The sequence below is a fragment of the Hemitrygon akajei genome, chromosome 7, assembly GCF_048418815.1.
Source record: "Hemitrygon akajei chromosome 7, sHemAka1.3, whole genome shotgun sequence".
In the NCBI taxonomy this organism is placed as follows: Eukaryota; Metazoa; Chordata; class Chondrichthyes; order Myliobatiformes; family Dasyatidae; genus Hemitrygon; species Hemitrygon akajei.
In genome coordinates this window covers 76,341,579-76,364,479 of record NC_133130.1, presented here as the reverse complement: position 1 = coordinate 76,364,479, position 22,901 = coordinate 76,341,579, and the positions used below count along the sequence as shown (strand labels likewise).

The 22,901-nt window shown below is 39.7% G+C and overlaps 1 protein-coding gene and 1 long non-coding RNA gene across 2 annotated transcripts in view; one reads left to right on the top strand and one right to left on the bottom strand.

Moving 5' to 3' along the window:
* Positions 1-497: 497 nt before the first annotated feature.
* LOC140730583 (uncharacterized) lies at positions 498-3,133 on the bottom strand. Its single transcript, XR_012099637.1, has 2 exons — positions 2,925-3,133; positions 498-750 (listed from the first exon to the last, which is right to left on the bottom strand). It is a non-coding gene; the product is annotated as an uncharacterized lncRNA (long non-coding RNA).
* A 24-nt stretch (positions 3,134-3,157) lies between these two features.
* The window catches only part of LOC140730582 (calcineurin subunit B type 1), a 59,158-nt gene continuing 39,414 nt past the window's right edge, over positions 3,158-22,901 (top strand). Inside the window, exon 1 of the mRNA XM_073051249.1 lies at positions 3,158-3,464. Within this exon, the coding sequence (XP_072907350.1) occupies positions 3,462-3,464 (3 nt within the window). The 5' untranslated portion in view covers positions 3,158-3,461. The remainder of the gene's footprint in view (positions 3,465-22,901) is intronic.

Below are 22,901 nucleotides of genomic sequence, written 5' to 3'. Positions count from 1 at the left end.
ATCATTCAAAATTAGAAATAGAATTGAGAGAGGGATAAAATTATATTGATGTAGGATTAATACAAATAGTTTGGTATGGATTCAGTTGGCAAAAGGGCCTGTTTCCATGTTGCCTGACACTTTGACTCCATTAAAAGAGTGGCCAAAAAAGAATGGATTGTGAACCTAATAAATTGCTTAAAGATTTTGCCAAAATACATTTTTTCTTAGGTTTCCAACTGTGTCAGCCACTTTATGAGATGGCAGTAAAGTATATAATTGTGGCCTCTTATGTGTTCACACTTCTCCTGTCGTGCCAATGAGGCAAAATGTGATGGAGTTTGCTTTCTAAATCTCTATATTTTTCCACTATATACCCTTAAAACGTTCCTTCATAACCCTTTTCTTTGACCATGATAAAGTACAAGGTGGCATTCAGTATTGTGAAGCAGAGGATGGCTTTGAAACAAGTTTGATCTAAAAGAGAATGTATTGAGAAAAAAAAATGCTGTGATCAGTTTTCAAAGTAAATTGAGCAAAAGGTTTTTATTTCTAAATACATATTTTCACTGTTTACAATATTTCACCTTTTATCAGTACATAAGTAATACCAAAACTTTGATCCAGAATAAAATCAATCTCTCTCATTACCAGGTGTTGAATCTCCAGTTGTCTAGTTCATTCTTTCCATTGTGACATGTAATCTTGTAATCAACTTAGGCAGAAATCCTATTCCATGTTAGCTTGTAACATTGGACTGGTAATAAAAAGCTAAAAAAAAAAGGTACATTTAATGGATCAGTTAAAACAATGTTAGATATTCAGAACTGCCTTAAATTTACCAGATTTACTGCTTTAAATTTACTTCCATAAGTGGGATTGAGCATATTATTTTTCTAAGACTTAATTTGCACATCTGAATTCTAATGTTATAGATGCAAAAAAATTATGTTTTGTGACCAGTGTTCATGCTTTTGTGGACTTTGGCTCCTTAATCACTTTGAAATCTAACCAAACACAGTAAGATAAGACTTGATGTAATTGTAAAGCTGTTTGCACATTATACGTTCATAAACACCAAGAGATTCTGCAGATGATGGAAATCTTGAACAATATACACAAAATGGTAGAGCAACCCAGAAAGTCAGGCAGCACCTATGGAGGGGGAATAAACAGTCAATGATTTTGACTAAGATCCTTCATCAGGAGCCCTGAGGAACAGTGTCAGCATAAAATTCTGATAGTTGATTCCCCTCCCTCTAGTTCCTCCAGACTTTAGTGTATGCCGTACATTATATGGTTATGTAATACAAAACCAAGAGCATTCAATACTTTTTCAACCTACACGTGCTTTAACTTAAGGAAGATAGTTTTTTAAAACTATCACTGACTGTCCTTGAGAAGGTCATGATGATTGGTTGCAGTCCCTGTAATGAAAGTATTCCCAAACAGATTTTGGATACGGAGTTCTGGTATTTAGATCCAATGATGATGACAGAACCACAATCTATTTCCAAGTCCAGATAGGGTGTGTCTTCAGTGGGAGGTCTTTGTTCTTGTGGCTCTGTCAGTTTCCATCCAGGAGTTGGAGGTTTAGGAAATGTTCTTAAAAAAACCGTTGCAGGTTGTTGCAGATATCTTTCGTGGGTATATATACTGTAGCCATAGTGTACATAAAATGTTTAGCATGTAGGAGGGGGGTATTCCCGCAGATAAACATCCGATTTTGTGAACATGGCTAGCCTTAATTCAGCATTACTGTCAGTCTGCACATATACATTGGATTCCCAGGTACGCTGGTAATGTTAAAATAGTACCAATGATTCATGCAAAGACACTCAATTCCTGAATAACATTGGAAGCGAATTGGTACCAATGAAGTCGCAATCTCCCGTGGCTTAAAGTTCATTATTTTAAAATCCGTTCATAGAGGACCAAAAATCAACATTATGAGAAGATAATCAAAGGGAAACATCAGAGAGATTTAGAGACAATGTGAAAAATGGTGATCAAATTACATTCATGTGAAATACAAAGCTGATTCTAAATATCTGTGTGAATTGGTGAATATCTGGGAATGAAAAAATGGTATGCTCCATTGATGATGGGCAGGTCTGAGCAGGTCATATCACGGCTTTAATCCACTGCTGTTTCTCATCCATAATGACTAATGAGTGCGGGTGACTGACACCAAAGTGGGAATGAAGATTAAAAACACTAGCCTAGATTTCACTCATTTTAAAATTAATTTTCAAGACATCAGAGATATTAAATATCTTTCTTATGAGAAGATAGTGGGGAATGGCCTCTTTGCAGACACATTGTTAGCTGAGATGAAGGCACTCCCATAGAGTTAAGGAGTTTCAGGATTTCATGTCAGTGATGATGAAGGAAATCCAATATCATTTCAAATCAAAGACATAAGAGGCTGCAAATGCTGGAGTATGGAGAAACAATCTGTTGTAGGAACTCAGTTGGCCTGGCAGTATCTAGGAAGAAAGGAATTGTTGATGTTTCAAGTTGAAACCTTGTGAGATTGGGGGAGGAGATGGACATTATAATGAGGAGGGGAATGGTGAGACAGGAATGGGTGTCACTTGAGAGAGGGTGTTGCCAATGGAAGCATGCGCTTGATACCCATTCCACTATTAGGAGGTAGGGTTTTGGGTTTACGAAGTCTTGACCAGTTGTCAACAGTGCATTTTGTAAATAATACACTCCATCTACGGTACGGGGTGTGTTAAAGGAGCTGGTTACTGTGGCAGATTACCAAATCATTTCAATTTGCAGCTCTGTGCAAGTTTCCTAATTCCCAACAGCAATCACACTTCAAAACTACTCCTCTTACAGTAACCTGTCCGGGGACGCAAGCGACCGGAAAGGTGCAAAAGAAACAAGTGCAAACATTTCCGAGAGCCTCTTGCCACTGCCAAAATCGTGTTCACCTTGTCCTAATAGGCCCTCTAAAGTTAACAAATCGCTCCTGGAGGTTACTTTTAAGCAGATGGTGAACAAGGAAGTTGTCGTCGGTAAGTGCGATTTGAATGGAAACGTCACCCTTCCCCCAACTGTCACCGGCCATTTGCTTCGGCGCGCGCGGCGCGAGGTGCGCGTAGCGTGTTGTCGTCATGCTCCCGCCGGAGGAGCTCCGCATGCAAATCAGGCGTCGTTGCCCGGATGTGCGGCGGCTTTGCGCCCCTCTCTTCCCCTCCTCCGTTCTTGCGGATTCACACGGCGGAATTGGAGAAGGGCTGGCAGCGGAGGTAGTCGGACAGCGGGGCTCATCGGCTGGGGCTTCCACCCAGAAACTGCGGGCTCGGCTCTCTGGTTTTGGCAGGGGTGGGCGGGCATAATAATCACTAGTCACAGGCAGCGCCGAGACAGAGAAGGAAGAAGAAGCGGACGGGGGAAAATATAAAAAAGAAGCGGCGCAAGACGGCTGTTGATCGAAATATCTGGAAGATTAACCTTCGTCAGCCAGGATGGTAAGCGATTGGGAGGCTTCGTTTTCAAATTAGATAATGAAGATCGCTTTCTTGATGACTCGTAGTCATGTTTTTCTCCACTGCTGCGTGTTGGTGTGTTGTTTTGGCGTGTTATTTGGCAAACTGCGGTGTATTTAAAAAGCCGAGCGGCCATCATGATGGCACCGCCGCAGTGTGGGCTCGGCCTCCTGCAGGCGCAGTCCTCTCCCGCCTTACGCTGCCTTGTTCCCCCCTCTCCTGTCATTTTTATCATTAGATTGGATATCCTTACAATTAAGTGCCTCTTCACGCAGCACCCTCCCCACTTCCTTGAATGCTGCGTCCGGGATCACCCTTCCCGATTGCTGTTAGCAGGTTTTACATGGGCTCGCCGAACCACTAGTGGAACTCGGCTTTTCTTTGGGAAAAAAATCACGTTTGTGTGCGGAATAAGAGTTTTTAAACCATCCTGACGGCTGTTCAGGAGCAGCGAACTTCCCATAACAGAGGTATTGATGATCAAAATCCTCCACTTTACAAATTTGTTTCCTCCACTTTACAAATAAACTTGCCCCGTTAATAATAAACCTAATTGGTCAAAGGGGTTGCTATTTGCAATTCTGGCTCTTTTGGATAATAAATTGGCTTTTGTATTAAATGAAATAGTACTAAATATTAATGCATACCTATCTGCATTAACCAAAGCTGTTTAAAATGGAGGGGCCCGTTGATTGGTTACAATTTTAATAAACAAATATATAATGTTTTCTACTACAGAGATTTAACAAGTTGTTGAAGTGGTGTCTGAAGTTTTTGTTTAAATAGGCCAATATTAAAGTTAAAATCAGTCAACTTATTTGCAGATGCTTTTATTAAAGTGAAAATTCTGCAGCTGTTGTAATCAGAAAATTTTGCATTCAGTATTGGAGTATTTGCAGAATGTTGATATTTGAGGTAACCTTTTAGTGTTTTCTAACATTTTATAATGTATCATTATAGGGCATGCAACGTTTTGCATTTCCAGTATCCCTTAATAATTTGTTATAGATTAGAACTTTAAGGAATAATCTTATTTAACTGTTCAGAATTTTGTCTTTCAAATATGAATTTTTAAATATAGTATTTATAGTGAAATAAGTTAAAGTAATTTGAATGGATCTTCTAAAAAAAGTTAAAATGGTTTAAATGATTTTCTTTATTTGATTCATTGATAAGCCTCTAACTTAAGACTACTCTTAACGTTTGAAAGGGTTGTTTTGCTGAACTAAATAACTCAATGAGTTATTGTAAATTTAATACTTTCAGAAATTTGAAGTATGATGATTTATCTGTAAACTGGATTCTGTGTGAAAAATATATCTGAAAGTTAAATCAGTTTCTTTGGGGAGGGTGAACATTATTTGTGTGGGTATTTAAATTGAATTCTCTGTACTCTTTGATTATGTGAGAATCTCAGGAGATGTTCATTCCTGAGAGTGTGTTATTTCTATGTGCACCTGATGATGTAAAACGTATCTTAGAATGTTTACTTCAAATTAGAATGAGAAGTTTTTCTGGGTGGATGGACAATATGAGCTGATTGACTTTACCCATTCCTATATACTTGTGGCCTCCCTGTTACGTTTTCTCTAATGCTCAGGGAAGTTTACTATAGCACACGGATGCTGGTTAAAATCAGGAGTTTGATTGGTATTGAGTTGCGATTGGACATTGAACTTTGGTCACTTCATTTGGAAGTACGGTGGATTTGGGTTAACCAGGGCCACTGCTTATTTGGGACAACTCTTAAAGAACAAAAACCAAATTGAGACATTAGTCAGGATTCCCTTAATTTATTTGGAACACTATGCCACTTAATTAGGGCAAGTGACAATTGCTGAACACTTTCTAATTAGTGTCAATTGTGTTCATGTCATGTGGTCGTTAGACACTACACCATGTTTAGAGCAGTTTTAAAATATTTTTACTTGCGTTCAAAAACCAGTGATTCTTGTCACTGATAATTGATGAGTAATAAACAGTAAGGCAATTTAGAACTGTTTTGCTCACTGCGGTTTCAAGCATCCAGGCTTGGAGATGCCAGAAATGGCAAGGAGTGAAAAATAAAGCTTTTCACTGTTTCAACAAGTGAAGAATTTGAAGATATCAATCTTGAATGTTACAATTAAAATGAAGATTGGAGGGTGCAATCGTCAAAAGCACCATTTAAAGACTCTACTATCTGCACTAGGTATCTGTGCTGATTCTGTCCATTTACATCAGTCAAAAGAACTTGTCAGTGTACACTGAATTCCTCTGATAACAGGAACTAATACAGTTTATTTTTGGTAGTGTTTTAATTTATGATGTATTTCATTTAAATACATAATTTTTACTCAGTTAAACAGTAGCTTGTCTTTTTTAATACCTTTTAAACTGTTTCCATGAAATATTGGCTAATTGGACAGCTGCTTAATTGTGCCAAAATGTACTGGTCCCAGTGTGTTCCACTATATTGGTCAACTAAACAAGTGTAGTTTAAATGATTCACATTATTCCTGTCAGTTGTAGTTTTAATAAATTGAGTTTCTTTGCAGTGTCCTTTAATATATTTTCTGCAGCTCCTTATTGACTTCCAGGGTTCTGATCAAGTTTTTGTTTATCGCTTTGAATATGCATGCAACTTCTGTTAGTCTGATTATGCCTCTAAAAATATGGATCATTTTCTATTTTAAGTGACTGCAAGTTGTTGAGGCCATCAAACTAAAATACTTCACTCTTGTATAGTGCTAAAATGAAAGGCAATTTTATTAATTTTGACATGATTGTGGTATGTACTGACTTCATTTCCATATTTAGTAAGGACAGTAAAACTAGACTTTCTGAAAAATAATATATGCTTGTATCTTATGTATACATTGTCTGAGCTCTCTAGGATAAATTGCTGAATTTATAAAACTGACAAAGAAAAATAACCTGCATCTGTTTTGAAAATCTACAATTCTTCTGTCGCTGTTAGGTTAATTTGGTTAAGCAGCTGAATCCACTTCAGGGGACTTTTATTATTGTTCTTTTCTTGACCACAGTTCAAAAATGATTAGCAGTCACTTTTAAAAAATAAATAAATTAATGTACTTTAATGCAGGGGAATTTTGTACATGGCAAGGTTCCATGAGCAATAATTGAATTTATGGTATATCTGTTTTACTGAGGTGGAGGCTAAATATTAAACTGGGCAAGTATTGGTCCCATCCAATTTGAAAATGTGAACAGTTGGGATGGTTTGTGGAGACCTAAAGGGAAAGACAAGGATCTTTAATATCCCATCACATTACAGTCCATCTAGCCTTTTCCCCTGATTTAAGCCTTGGTGGAGAATTAAAATCCACAAATTCAATAAGTGCTACAGGAAATCACTGTTAATATCCAAAGAGAGAATAGGTAAATGAAATGTGGGTGTCAAAAAAAAACTCCATGAGTATTATCAAAGGGAATCAATTTCTTTAGATTGAATTTTTACATTGGAATCCCATTTCATTTCTTTGTTGAATTTGCAATCCAGTAGTTAAAGGATTATTTTATAGTTAAAGGAGTAAAGTCGTTAAAGGACTATTTCCATTGGCATTAATATTTAAATCATGAATATCATGGGATTTGAGAAAGCGGATATGGTGAAATCTGATTTTTATTGCTGAAGCCTTTTCTCCAAAATCTTTGCAACTAGTACAAGTCCTCCACAAGGCTACTGTTCTTGTGAACATTTCACAGATCAAATACAGCTGCTAATCCATTTTCGGCATGAACCCCAGCAACAGCCAATAAATCCATACTGGTGTTTGTCGAAATGGTAGTTCATATTTACAGGCTGTACATAGGCTGGTCTTTTGTAAACTGGGGAGTACCTATATTAGGAACTCTCAACTTGAATGCTGGGAGTAGGTTTGTAACGCAAGCCACCTACTCAATGCTAGGTTTGAGGAAATTTGGAAAGCTGGGAATAATAGAAGAATAAAAATTGCACAGTGGTACAGTTCCATGACTCGAGTTTAGTCCTGACCTCCAGTCCCATCAGAATCACAGTCAGGTTTAATATCTGTCATGTCATGAAACTTGTCTTTGTCGCAGCAGTACAATGCAATACCTAATAGAGGAAAAAATGTGAATTACAGTAAGTGTGTGTGTGTGTATATATAATATATATTTTAAATAACTTACAAATAAATTTAAAAAGTAGTGATGTAGTGTTCATGGGTTCAATATCCATTAGAAATTGGATGGCTGAGGAGAAGAAGCTGTTCTTGAATTGTTTGCACCTTCAGGCTCCTGTACTTCCTTTTTGATGGTAGCAATGAGAACAGGGCATGTTCTGGCTGATGAAGGTCCTTAATAATGGATGCTGTCTTTTTGAGGCCTCACTCCTTGAAGGTGTCTTGGATACTATGGCTAGTGCCCATGATAGAGCTGACTAGGATTTTACAAGCCTCTGCGGCTTATTTCAGTACTATGCAGTAGCCCCCCCCCCCATACAAGATGGTGATATAGCCAGCTAGAATGCATTCCATGGTACTTCTGTAGAAATTTGCGGGTGACTTTGGTGACATACCAAATCTTCCTAAACTCCTAATGAAATACAGCTTCTGTCATGCCTTTTTTTGTAGCTGCATTTATGTATTGGGCCCAGGATAGATCCTCAGAGGTGTTGACACCCAGGAACTTGAAATTGTTCACTCTTTCCACTTCTGATCCCTCTGAGGACTGTAGTCTGTTCCCTTGTACTAACCTTTCTGAAGTCCACAATCAATTCTTTGAGTTTGTGTTGAGTGCAAGGTTGTTGCTGCGACACCACTCAACTAGCTGATATATCTCGCTCCCATACGCCCTTTCATCGCCATCTGACATTCTGCCAACAATAGTTGTGTCATCATCAAATTTATAGATGACATTTGAGCTGTACTTAGCCAGGCAGTCATGGGTGTAGAGAGATTAGAGCAGAGGGCAAAGCACAAATCCCTGAGGTGCACCAGTGATTGTCAGCAAGGTGGGGATGTTATTTCTGATCCTCACAGATTGTGGTCTTCTGGTTAGGAAGTTGAGGATCCAGCTGCAGAGGGATGTACAGAGCCCCAAGTTTTGGAGCTTTTTGATCAGAACTGTAGGAATGATTGTGTTAAATGCTGGGCTGTAGTAATGATTGTGTTAAATGCTGGGCTGTAGTCAATAAACAGCATCCTGTTTTCTCCAGACATTCTCCAGGTGATCCAAGACTGCATGAAGGGCCAATGAGATTGCATCTGCTGTAGATCTATTGTGGCGATGAGCAAATTGCAGTGGGTCCAGGTCCTTGCTGAGACAAATTAATTCTAGCCATAACCAACTCTCAGAGCACTTCATCACCATAGATGTGAGTGCAACTGAATGATAGTTGTTAGCAGTTCACTGTTATCATCTTGGGCATTGGTGCAATTGTTGCTCGTTTGAAGCAGGTGCCTATCATTGCAAGTTTGCATATTCTCCCTGTGACATGGATTTCTTTCAATGCTGTGGTCTCCCTTCACATCTCAAAGATCTGCGGGTTGATAGATTAATTGACCTGTAATTTTCCCCTAGTATGTAGATGAATGGTCAAATCTGTAGGGAGCTGATGGGAATGTGGTGAAAATAAAACTGATAAAACTGACTAATGTAGGTTTAGTGTAAGGGTTGCTTGATATTACTTGCCATGATGTGTATGTGCAGTCTTGTCCACTGCTTAAGGTGTTCTCCTCCCAATACTATTACATCCTTTAAGTATAGAGAATAATATACACACTACTTTGCAGCTTGAGCATGATCATGTAGAAATCAGGATATAAGAAACAACATTTGGATATTAAAGTAACTTTTTTATCAGAATTTGCATGATTTTGTTTTGCATAGTGCAGCTAAGACGAGTGAAAAGACGGTTCATTCAGTGTTAGCAGCCCATTGTATTATCCAAGTACAATGGATTCTGGTTAATAGGGACCTATCAGGACCAGTACATTTGGGTCGAATTGGCTGAAGTTTCATGGAAATAATTCTAAATGTAAAAATAGAGACAAACTACTATATAACTGAGTAAAAATTACATACTGAATGAAATAAAAAAACAAATTACAACATTGACAATACTGCAGTACTATAAAACTGGGTATTAGTTCCTAATAGTTATCGATGAGGTATTCATCCAGTCAATGCTGCCGTGTTCTTTTGATGTAAATGAACTAAATCAACGCAGTCATCTAGTGCAAGACTCTCTTCATTGCCTTCCTGCATGAAGTAGTGTGATAATCTGACAATAAATTTCCTGGCATCCTGTGTAGTCACTAGCCCAAGATTTGATGTGTCATCTTCATCACTTTCCATCTTCAGATTTCCTGCCTTGGTATTTTGATAGAATATTTTCAACATTTCCATGCTCAAATCTTCACTGGTTTATGAATCAGCATCTATTGGCCTAAATGGCTAACATAACACAAGCACGTGCAACTGATGCTATTTTAAAACTTGTTTGCTTTAAGCACAGTGTAATGTCCAATGGCTACATAAGAGCACGTGACTGTTGATAGTTAGAAACTGTTCGGCAACAATTTCTGGTCCCAATTAAGTGGCATAGTCTAGTAAACAAAGGGAATTTTTCTCCATTTTTGTTTTTTAAAGATTGTCCCAAATAAGCAGCTGCCCCGATTAACCGACGGACCAATTAGCCAGAATTCAATGTAAACATTTTTAAATATCAGCAGGCTGGTCTACAATGATACAGTATAGGAAGAAGCAATGGATATTATTCTGTTTATGAGCACTTACAAATTGTAGTAACAAATTACAAACAAGAAGCCATGTGAATTTTCTTTATTGTCTTTTCTTCAGACGCAAGCTAAACCTGTTATTGTAGTATGACGTATAAGGAGGTCATTTAGTTCATTGGTTCTGTGCTTTGGAGCATTGTGCAAGTGGTGTTGGAGGAACTTGTGCTCCGTTGGAATAGTTTTTTATGGTTTCCCATCCATAGTATGGCTGGGGAAGTGCCTTTCCCTAGTGTATGAAGGCTTTTCCAGCAGAGTGTGCAGAATGAACATGATTCAGTGTCCTTGAAGGTGCAGCAGCATGCTGAGGTGTAGAGATCATGTAAGGCAATAACGATGTCATTGTATTTGGGGTTTTCAAAACAAAATTTCTCTTCTGTTCATTACTTCAAATCCTGTGGTTGACAGAGATCACAGTCTTGTATTCAGTGAATTTTAGGACCATGGTTGTTCACAATGGCTCTCCTTTTTAAATAGTTATATAAATGTTTGATCCAAAATGATGATTCTAGACTACAGAATCTGATATCCTTGTAATAGCTGGAAAAGCTGTCCAAATATTTTTAGAGTAACGTTTAATATTTCATATATACAGAATTCTTTAAAAGACTGACAAGAAAGTTGTTTCCTTGGATGAAGAGGTCAAAATCAGGTGTCATAGTGAACTGAGGATAAATTTGTGTACTTTGGAATTTTGTATATTTGGAAGTCTCAGTCAATGACTTCATTAAAAATGGAGTTTGATAGATTTTTGCATCTTGGTGGAATCAAAGGATGGGGAAAGGAACAAAAAAGAGCAATTTAAAGTGGCTAAGTTAACTTTTCCTATCTGTTGTGTACCCATGGAATTCTGGTTAACCCCTTCTGTACCGGCTGCAGCGATTCAGATCGATGGGTTTACTACACACTGTCAGGATAGATCTACAGAGTCTCTCAAAAGCAGAGATGGAGGAGTATGCCCCATGATCAACTCTTCTCGGCACACAAATATATCAATGCTGTCCCAATTCTGCTCACCAGACCTGGAATATCTTGCAGTTAAGTGGCGTCCTTTTTACCTACCACGGGAGTTCTCCAGGGTCATGTTGGTAGCAGAGTGCATTCCACCTCCAGCCAATGTCAGTCAGGCTTTAGATGAGCTGAGCAATGGGATCAACATGCACGAAATAGCGCATCCAAACGCCTTCACCATTGTTTTGGGAGATTTTAACCAGGCCAATCTGAAAAAGATCATTAAACAATTACATCAACAGATCACTTGCAATACCAGAGTAAATAACACACTGGACCATTGCTACACCACCAAGAATGCCTTCCGTGCTTTTCCACATCCTCACTTCGGGAAATCTAATCACCTGGCTGTACTTCTAGTCCTTGAGGATAGGCAGAGACTGAAGACTGCAGCACCAGTACTGAGGACGAAGAAGGTATGGACAAGGGAAGCACAGCAGCGCCTACAAGACTGCTTTGAATCGGTGGACTGGACTGTATTCAGGGATTCATCTTCGAACCTGGATGAGTATGCTGCAATTATTACCGACTTCATTAAAACCTGTGTGGATGAGTGTGTGCCCACAAAGACTTACTGCACATTCCCAAACCAAAAGTTGTGGATGAGCCAGGAGGTATGTCGTCTGCTGAAGGCTAGATCTGTGGTATTCAAGTCTGGTGACCCAGCCCTATACCAGAAAACCAGGTATGATCTGCAGATGGCTATTTCAAGGGCAAAGAGACAATTTTGAACGAGGTTGGAGGCAACATTGGATGCATGACAATTTTGGCAGGTCTTGCAAGCCATTACTTCCAACAAAGCAAAACCCAAAAGCATGAATGGCAGTGGTGCTTCACTACCAGATAAACTCAATGCCTTCTATGTCTGCTTTGAGAACAACAGAACAACTACAGCTGTGAAGATCCCTGCTGCACCTGATGACCCTGTGACCTCTGTCTCAGAAGCCGATGTTAGGCTGTCTTTAAAGAGAGTGAACCCTTGCAAGGTGGAACGTCCAGATGGAGTACCTGGTAAGGCTCTGAAGACCTGTGCCAACCAACTGGTGGGAGTATTCAAGGACATTTACAACCTCTCACTGCTACAGGCAAGTTCCCACCTGCTTCAAAAAGGCAACAATTATACCAGTGCCTAAGAAGAATAATGTGAGCTGTCTTAATGACCATCACCCGGTAGCACTCACATCGACAGTGATGAAATGCTTTGAGAGGTTGGTCATGACTAGACTGAACTCCTGTCTCAGCAAGCACCTGAGCCCATTGCAAATTGCCTAGCACAATAATTCGATGGCAGATGCAATCTCACTGGCTTTCTAAGCAGCTTTAGACCACCTAGTCAACACAAACACCCCTATGAAAGGATGCTGTTCATCGACTATAGCTCAGCATTTAATACCATCATTCCCATAATCCTGATTGAGAAGTTGCAGAACCTGGGCCCCTGTACCTCCCTCTGCAAATGGATCCTCAACTACCTAATCAGAATACCACGATCTGTGTAGATTGGTGATAATATCTTTTCCTCGCTGAAGAACAACACTGGTGCACCTCAGGTATGTGCTTAACCCACTGCTCTACTCTGTATACCCATGACAATGTCGCTAGGCATAGCTCAAATACCATCTATAAGTTTGCTGATGATACAACCATTGTTGGTAGAATTTCAGGTGGTTACGAGAGGACATACAGGAGTCAGATATGCCAACTAGTGGAGTGGTGTCACAGCAACAACCTGGCACTCAACGTCAGTAAGACAGAAGAGCTGGTTGTGGACTTCCAGAAGGGTAAGACCAAGGAACACATACCAATCCTCATAGGGGGATCAGAAGTGGAGAGAGTGAGCAGTTTCAAGTTACTGGGTGCCAAGATCTCTGAGGATTTAAGCTGGTCTCAACATATTGATGCAGTTATAAAGAAGGCAAGTCAGAGGCTATACTTCATTAGGAGTTTGAAGAGATTTGGTATGTCAACAAATACACTCTAAAACTTCTATAGGTGTACCGTGGAGAGCATTCAGACAGGCTGCATCACTGTCTGGTATGTGGGGCAGGGTAGTTACTGCAAAGACCGGAAAAAGCTGCAGAGGGTTGTAAATTTAGTCAGCTCCATCTTGGGTACTAGCCTACAAAGTACCCAGGACATCTTCAAGGAGCAGTGTCTCAGAAAGGTCCATTATTAAGGACCTCCAGCATCCAGGGCATGCCCTTTCCTCACTGTTACCATCAGGTAGGAGGTACAGAAACCTGAAGACATATACTCAACAATTCAGGAACAGCTTCTTCCCCTCTGCCATCCGATTCCTAAATGAACATGGAACCCTTGGACACTACCTCACTTTAAAAAGAAAATATATAGTATATCTGTTTTTTGCATGATTTTTAATCTGTTCAATAAATGTATACTATATAAAGTATGCTAAATTACTTATTTTATTTTTTTCCATGTTATGTATTGCATTGATCTGCTGCTGCTAAGTTAACAAATTTCACGTTACATGCTGGTGATAATAAACTTGATTCTGATTATGTCTGTATTTGCCCACTGAATTAATATATTGGTTACTATATTTTACTGTTAAAATATGTATGGTTCCCTCATGTTCCAAGGTATATTTTGTATCTCGTGACCTGGCATATTGCTGTCTACCTATGCTGTATTTTCTTTGTAACTGGAACACTTTATTGTTGGGGTGACCTATGTTGGTAAAAAAAAATTAGATCAAATCCATAGAGGTGACAGAGGATTAGAAGATGTAGAATTCTTGTGGGTAGAGTTAAGAAATTGCAAGGGTAAAAATACCCTGATGGGATTTCTATGCAGGCCTCTGAACAGTAGCCAGGATGTGGCATATAAATTACAGCAGGAGATAAAGGCCAATATTACAAGTAAAAGGGGCAATATTACGATAGCCATGGGGGATTTCAGTATGCAGATAGATTGGGAAAATCAGGTTGGTGCTGGATCCCAAGGGAGGGAATTTATAGGATGCCTATGAGATTGCTTTTTATAGCAGCTTGTGGTTGACCTCACCAGGGGAAAGCAATTCTGGACTGGGTGCTGTGTAATGAACCAGATTTGATTACCTTTTAGGGTGCTTAAGGTAAAGGAATCCCTAGGAGCCTGTGATTATAGTATGACAGAATTCGTATTACACTTGCAGTTTGAAAGGGAGAAGATAAGTCAATTATATTAGTATTACAGTGGAATATAGAGAATTAGAGGCACAAGAGAAGAGCTGGCCAGAGTTGATTGGAAGGGGACACCAGCAGGGGTGACTGCAAAATAGTAGTAGCTGGAGTTTCTGAGGCAATTTGGAAGGTGCAGGATAGGTGCATCCCAAAGAAGTATTCTAACGGAAGGATGAGGCAACTGTGGCTGACAAGTGAACTGAGAGACAGCATTAAAGAAAAAGAGAGGGCATATAATATAGCAAAAATTAGTGGGAAGTTAAGAGGTTTTAAAAAATCAGCAGAAGGCAACTAAAAGAAGCCATAAGGAAGGAAAAGATGAAATATGAAGGTAAGTTAGCCAATAATATAAGAGGATGCCAAAGTTTTTTGGATATATAAAGAGTAAAAGAGAGGTGAGAGTGGATAATGGACCACTGGAAAATGACACAAGAAGAGGTGGTAATGGGGGACAAAAAAATAGTGGACAAGCAGAAGTATTTTGTGTTAGTCTTCACTGTGGAGGACACCAGCAATATGCCAGAAATTTGAGTGTTATGGGCAGAAGTGAATGTAGGTATTAAAGGAAAAGATGCTTGAGAAACTGCAAAGTCTGAAGGTAGATAAATCACCTGGACCAGAAGGACTATACTCCAGGGTTCTGAAAGAGATGGCTGAAGAGATTGTGGGGGCATTGGAAATGATTTTTCAGGAATCACGAGATTCCAGAATGGTTCTGGAGAACTGGAAAGTTACAATTGTCACTCCACTCTTTAAGAAAGGAAGAAGCAGAAGAAAGGATATTTCTAGGCCAGTTGGCTTGGCTTCAGTAGTTGGGAAGATGTTGGGAATCCATTATTAAGGATGAGGTTTCAGGGTATGGAGCCACATGATAAAATAGGCCAAACTCAGCATGGTGTCTCTAAGGGGAAATCTTGCCTGACAAAAAGTAACTGGCAGGAGAGTCAGTGGATGTTATTTACTTGGATTTTCAGAAGGTTTTGACAGGGTGCCACACATGAGGCTGCGTGGTCTTACAGGAAAGATACTAGCATGGATACAAGATAGTGTGACAAAAGGCAGAGCTGGAATAGAGGCTGGCTGCTGGTCACATTTGGTATTCTGCAGGGATTGTTATAGGGACTGCCTCTTTTCATGTTATTCGTCAATGATTTGGATGATGAAATTGATGGCTTTGTGGCCAAGTTTGCTGATGATATGAAGATAGGTGGAGGGGCAGGTCATGTTGAGGAAGCAGGGAGTCTGCTGAAGGAGTTGGATTGGGAGAATGGGCAAAGAAGTGGTAGATGGAATATACTGAAGTGCAGGGGCATTTATGGTCTTGCACTTTGGTAGAAGGAATAAAACATAGAAAACCAGGCCCTTTACCCCACAAAGCTGTGCCGAACATGTCCTTACCTGAGAAATTACCTAGGATTACCCATAGCCCTCTACTTTTCTGAGCTCCATATATACCTGTCCAGGAGTCTCTTAAAAGACCCTATTGTATCCGCTGCCACCACAGTCACTGGCTGCCAATTCCATGCACTCACCACTCTCTGCGTTTATTTTAAAAAAAACCGACGACAACCACTTACCCCGATATCTCCTCTGTACCTACTTTCAAGCACCTTAAAACTGTGCCCTCTCATGCTAGCCATTTCAGCCCTGGGAATAAGCCTCTGACTATACACGTGATCAGTGCCTCTCATCTTGTATACCTCTATCAGGTCACCTCTCATCCTCTGTCACTCCAAGGAAAAATGGCCAAGTTCACTTAACCTGTTCTCATAAGGTATGCTCCCCAATCCAGGCAACATCCTGGTAAATCTCTGTACCCTTTTTATGGTTTCCACATCCTTCCTATAGTGAGGCGACCAGAACTGAGGGGTCTGACCAGGATCCTGTATAGTTGCAACATTACCTCTCGGCTCCTAAACTCAGTCCCACGATTGATGAAGGCCAATGCACTATATGCTTTCTTAACCACAGAGTCAATCTGTGCAGCAGTCTTGAGTGTCCTATGGAATCAGACCCCAGGATCCCTCTGATCCTCCATACTGCCAAGAGTCTTATCATTAACACTATATTCTATCGTCATATTTGACCTTCCGAAATGAACCACCTTACATTTATCTGGGTTGCACTCCATCTGCCACTTCTCAGCCTATTTTTGCATGCTATCAATGTCCCGCTGTAACCTCAGACAGCCCTCCACACTATCCACAACATCTCCAAACTTTGTGTCAACAGCAAATTTACTAACCCATCCCTCCACTTCTTCATCCAGGTCATTTATAAAACTCACAATGAGTAGGGGGTCCCAGAATAGATCCCTGAGGCACATATATGACCCGTCTACAACTACTCTTTGCCTTCTGTGGGCAAGCCAGTTTTGATCCACAAAGCAATTTTCCCTTGGATCCTATGCCTCCTTTCTCAATAAGCTTTGCACAGGGTACCTTGTCAAATGTCTTGCTGAAATCCATATGCACTACATCTATTGCTCTACCATCATCAATGTGTTTAGTCACATTCTCAAAAAATTCAATCAGGCTCGTAAGGCATGACTTGTCTTTGACAAAGCCATGCTGACTATTCCTAATCATATTATGTTTCTCCAAATGTTCATAAATCCTGCCTCTCAGGATCTTCTCCATCAACTTACCAACCACTGAAGTAAGACTCAATGGTCTATAATTTCCTGGGCTATCTCTACTCCTTTCAAGAATAATGGACAACCCTCCAATCCTCTCAAACCTCTCCCGTCCCCATTGATGATGCAAAAATCATCACCAGAGCCTCAGTATCGTCTCCTTCGTCTCCCACAGTAGTCTGAAGTACATCTCGTCTGGTCCCGATGACTTATCCAACTTGGTGCTTTCTAAAAGCTCCTGCACATCTTCTTTCTTAATATCTACATGCTCAAGCTTTTCAGTCTGAAAAGCTTGTTTTTAGGCAGAGATTTAGGGGAGAACATTCAGAAATTAGAGCTGCAAAGGAACTTGGGAGTCCTTGTTCGGGATTCCCTAAAGGTTAACTTGTAGGTTGAGTCGGTGTTTAGGAAGGGAAATATAATGTCAGCATTTATCTCGCGAGGACTAGAATATAAGAGCAAGGATGTAATCCCAAGGCTTTATGTGGCCTTGGTGAGATTGGACTTAGAGTATTGTGAGTAGTTTTGAGTCTCTTATTTAAGAAAAGATGTGTAGTATTAATAGTGAACTAATTCTTTGCTCATGTATTTTGCTTTAATGTACTCCCATTATTCAAAGTATAAACACGAGTGTGCATATCTGGGTCAAAATGCTATTTTCAGATATGATCCCAATTTGGAAAGCTAAGATTTATTATTGTGCTGTTTAGTTCCTCGAATTGTGCAAGGAGACATGATTGGGAAAAATTGTAATGCTTTCCTAGCCCTGAAGTTCCTTTTCCTGTCAAGTTGTCCTGGGTTAACTTTGCCTGTGAGACTTGCGTCTTGATCCCTGAAACCTATTGCAAAATCAAGTGCTAGTTCCCCTCCAGTTTGAAAGTTACCTACTTGTACTAATGCTCATACCTCAGGTACCGCTTAATCTTGGATATATTGTTACAAATCACTCTTTGCCCCTCCTCCTAAAAGACCCTGACTAAACTATCATTGTAAATCGCTCAAATCTATTCTAGCTATCACTTCCATCACTTTCTGTTTAACTTGTATGGAGCTGTGCCAGATTGTTGGTAATCTGTTGTCCTATTTGGTCTCAAAGTGTTAATCTTAACACTGCCAGACTCCCCCTCCCTGTGTTAACCGATGTTCTCCTGAAATTTCGATGTTTCTGTTGCTTATAAATTTGACTATTCCACCATGGTGCTGGTCACCTCCTTGAAATTAGCACAATGTTGCAGTTCATGTCTCAACTTACTCCAGGCCACTGTTGATCTGTATCTTTGGCTACATTGACAAATACATTATTTCTGAAGATGTATCTATGCCTGAAAGTGTCTACATCTGTATAAGCCTCCTACCTTTTCTGGCTTGATTATCCTAATATAATCGTTTGTCCTCAAAACTGTCCTAGGTTCCCTCAATGTGAGGAATTGATACTACATTAGGAACTGAAGTAAAATTGTCTTGTCAAAATTTATTTCAGGAAGTCTGTTTAATGTCTTCTAAGATCATTGAAGCAGCACTGCATTATGGCTAAGACCACACAACAGTGATCAGGTTGATCGATCTCCAACAGAGACAAATCAGTGTACAGAGCTGAGGTACAGAACTTAGTGAGCTGGTGCTCAGAGAACAACCTGTCTCTTAATACAGCAAAGACTAATTAGCTAATTATCAACTTTGGAAAGTCACGGGATGACAAGTATGCTCCAGGCTACATTAACGGAGACATAGTGGAGAGAGTGTCCAGTTTCAGGTTTCTGGGAATACACATGTCAGAAGACCTTACATGGTCCACTAACACCACAACAATAGTTAAGAAAGCACAGCAATGCTTGTTTTTCCTCAGGACTCTGAAGAAAGCTAGTCTACCTGAACAGATGCTAGTGACCTTTTACCGCTGAACCATAGAGAGCATCTTACTTTACTGTCACCAAACAATTGATACTAGAGCATACAATCATCACAGTGATATTTGTTTCTGCGCTTCGCACTCCCTGAAATACAAATCGAAGTAAATATAATAAAAATTTAAATTATAAATCATAATTAGAAAATAGAAAAGGGAAAGTAAGGTAAAGTAAAGTAAGTAACAACTCCATCTCTGTGTGGTATCTCAGTTCTACGGCAGCTGATAGGAAAGCACTTAAGCAGGTCATCTCTAGCGCACAGAAGATCATCGGGACACAGCTCTGAGCCCTGGAGGACACCTACAGCTTACACTGCCTAAGGAAAGCTACAAGCATCTCTAAGGACAATACACACCCATGCAATTATCTGTTGAACTTCTTCCATCTGGCATACATTATAAGATTTTCTATGCCCACACTTCCAGACTGAAATTTGGAAATCCAGACTGAAATTATAGCTTTTACCCCAGAGCTATAATTGCTCTGAACCAATCAATCAAACATCATCCATAAATTTGTTATATTGCTACTTTTAATACTGGTTTTATGGCTGTCATGCATCTGAGTTGCGCTTTGTACTGGCTGGTTACTTGATTTTATTTTATTTGTTTTATAGCATTGAGTACCAGAGTTGCAAATTCATTTTTGCTGTATTGGTGCATGGCAAATTGTACTATGCAATGACAATAAAGAAATTTCAATTTTGCATCTATCCTGCAGGTGGATTTCCACAGTAAATTTGTTGTACAAAATAAAGTGCACTGCCTTACATTTTCCCTCACATCATTCCACATCTGTTTCCTAGCTAGTGTTTTATCACCAGTAATCTTGGGTATGTTCCATTGTCTTCTCAGATAAGTATGTAAATTGTGAATAGTTGAGAGATAATTAATGTTTGGCACTCTCTAGAAAGTTTGCCAAGCTGAAAAATGTCCTTCACTTCCCGTTTTATGGTATATCCAAGTCACCTTGCATTCTAAAATATTACCCCAACTTTGTTTGTGAGGACAGGGCAGCTGGATGTTTTGCACTACATCTGTTTGCAGTTGATCTTCATTTGCTCCTTTTGTAGAGACTTGGTGCAAAATACTTCTGGATGTTCCTTCATTTTGATTCGAGATTATCTTGAGTACGTGTACATGGAAACTACAGTGAAATTGTGTTTGCATTAACAAACAGCACACAAGCATGTGCTGGGAACGCATTCTGGTACTAACATAGCATGCTCATAATGCTTGTCAGAACATAAAACAGAACAATCCCCGTTCTTCCCTCCCACCCATGCACACATGCAGTCACCTAAAACCCAGGACAGGTTGTATTTTTCAGTCTCTGGGCTTATCTGGGGAAGTTAAAGCCAAGAGATTCACAATACAGGGCACTGGCCAATGTCATTGACTTCTGATTTGACCCTTGGGCCCTGATCCTCAGGATTGACTCCACGACCTGCTGATCTCTGAATGTGAGGTCTCAAATTTTGAACTTGCAGATGACTGGACCTCCAGTCTCACCAATTTGTGAACCCATGGCATCATCAGATCTTGCTCCTTTTACCTGCATGGAATGCCAAATCCAGAACCTGCCGACAGCTTGCTGACTCTGGCAGAGCTACCTCATCCATGCTGGTGAGCCATTACTGGAAAGCGATTACAGTGAACTGGAAAACATGTTACACTTTTTGTTTTCAAAGATACTGAGGACATTTAAGTGCTTTTTGTGTCCTTGAACTTTGAGTTGTTTTGTTACTATTGGTAATTGTGTGTGGGGCGGGGTGTGGCAGGGAGAAAAATCAGTCCACATTCTGATGAAGATGTGTACAATTAAGTGTGGAGGTCAATGAACTATTGTTAGCCATATCATACTTTTCATAAGGAGTGCTATTTTGTAGCCTTCGGAAGTACAATGTGTATTTTGTTGTGCAATGGCTTTGACAATTTAACATTTGCACACAGAGTAATAGATGGTGTGACATCTGGGAATATCATGTTTTTGGTGTAATTGAAATGTTCTGCTACAAAATTCTACCATCTCTACTATTTTATTTCACAATCAAAATCCAAAATACCCTCATAAGTAAGGTATATTAGATTTTGTAAGGTAAGACTATATTTATTATTAAAGCAGGTTAGAGGTCTGGGCTAACAATCCAGAGATGTGAATTCAAATGTGGGCAAGTGGAATTAAAAAAAAGTTTTTAACTGAAAACTCACCTGGGTTATTAATGTTCTATATTGAACTTCAAAAGAACAGCATTTGGTTTACTGTTCGAACTCTTTAGATATGATTGAGCAAGCAATTCACTTCTATCACAGCTGCAATTACAGTAAAGTAAAAACCTTAATGTACTGCCTGTCTTAAGTCTGGCCACTGAATTGAGACATAGCAAAGCTGCTCCCTGCCCAGCTGGCCTGGCAAATTCACAATCTCCTGGGGACTGGTATCCAAATTTGAAGATTTAGACTAATTAATCAAGCTATATTGATGATTATTAATTAGGGTAGTTTGATATTATTTAATAATAATTATTATTTTGTGATTGTTAATTACAGATAGTCAAGCTGCAGTCTAATGTGATTATACTCCCAAAAACACACATTATAGACAAGGTACTGGATAATACCTTTATTATCCTTGTACGTCTTTATCAGCAAAAGAGGTCCTGGGATGTATAAGGGAGGTGGTGGGCATGTGTGTCTTCTGCATTGATTTTGAGGTCTCATGGCAACAGGTTGAACATGGAGAAGGAGTCCTGATTGTCACTCACTGTCCCATCTCATCTGATGAATTGGTGCTCTTCCATGCTAAACAACACTGGAACAGATCAATGAAAATAGCAAGAGTGTATTGTAATCTGAGCCTTTTGTGTTCATTCCCTTAAGTGACTTGGTAGCACCTCCAGTAATCAAGCCACCTGATTCTTAAAGGGTACAGTTCCCAACTGTCTTGGCAAGTAGTGTTTGAACTAGCTATATTTTGTAAGATACCTGTGGCAGATGCATGTATCTGTAACAGTATTGGTGGGAGTGACCAGAGTTTCATTCTTTATGGGCACAAAGTCCTGCTTTCACACTGACATCCTTCCATTGTGTTGTGTGGCACTGTTATTGTGCTAAATGGGAAGGGCTGGAACAGATCTGGTAAATCCAAGCTGGACATTCTGCGGTGCTAGGGGCTTCAACAAATACATACAGCACCCTAGTCTATAATGACACTTGTCTGTCAAATCCTTCATTAATATTACTGCAAGACTAGGCAACCTGGGTTTGATGAAGAAAGAAAGCCATAGTAAAAGCAGTAGGAGAACTTAAAAATGAAATTCTAGACTGGTAGAAAACCGTAGATTGTGAGGACTATTGAAAACATCGGGTTCTCTCTTCATTTCCCCCCCCCCCCACCCCCATTCAGGACATGCATCAAAGACCCCTCCCATCCTTCCCACAGTCTCTTTGACCTCCTGCTGTCAAGCCAGAAGGTACAGCACCATAAGAACCAGAACTGCCAGGCTGGGTAACAGCTTCTTTTCCCAGCCTTTCAGACTTAACACCCTGTTTCAACCAGCACTGTCCACCATTTCTGAAAGCTCTGCCAGCTTGTCCCTACACGCACCCCTCCACTTCCCAATGGACACACTCATCCTGCACTGGTCACATTTTATCTTTATTGCTGCTGTTTCACATTTATATTGCTGCTTGTTTTATTATAATATTACCAGTAACATTATACTGTCTTGCATAAATATGCATCTCACACTGTGAGCCTGTCATTCTTCAAAACCTTTCTTAATACTTTCCTCATTGTAGGAGGTAACAGTAGAGGGGACTCCTGTGGAACATAAACCAGTAAAAAATGTAGAATTTTTGCATTGTTTGGTCCCAGACTTGTACTTGAGTTGGAGGCTTATTTTTGTTTATAATGGG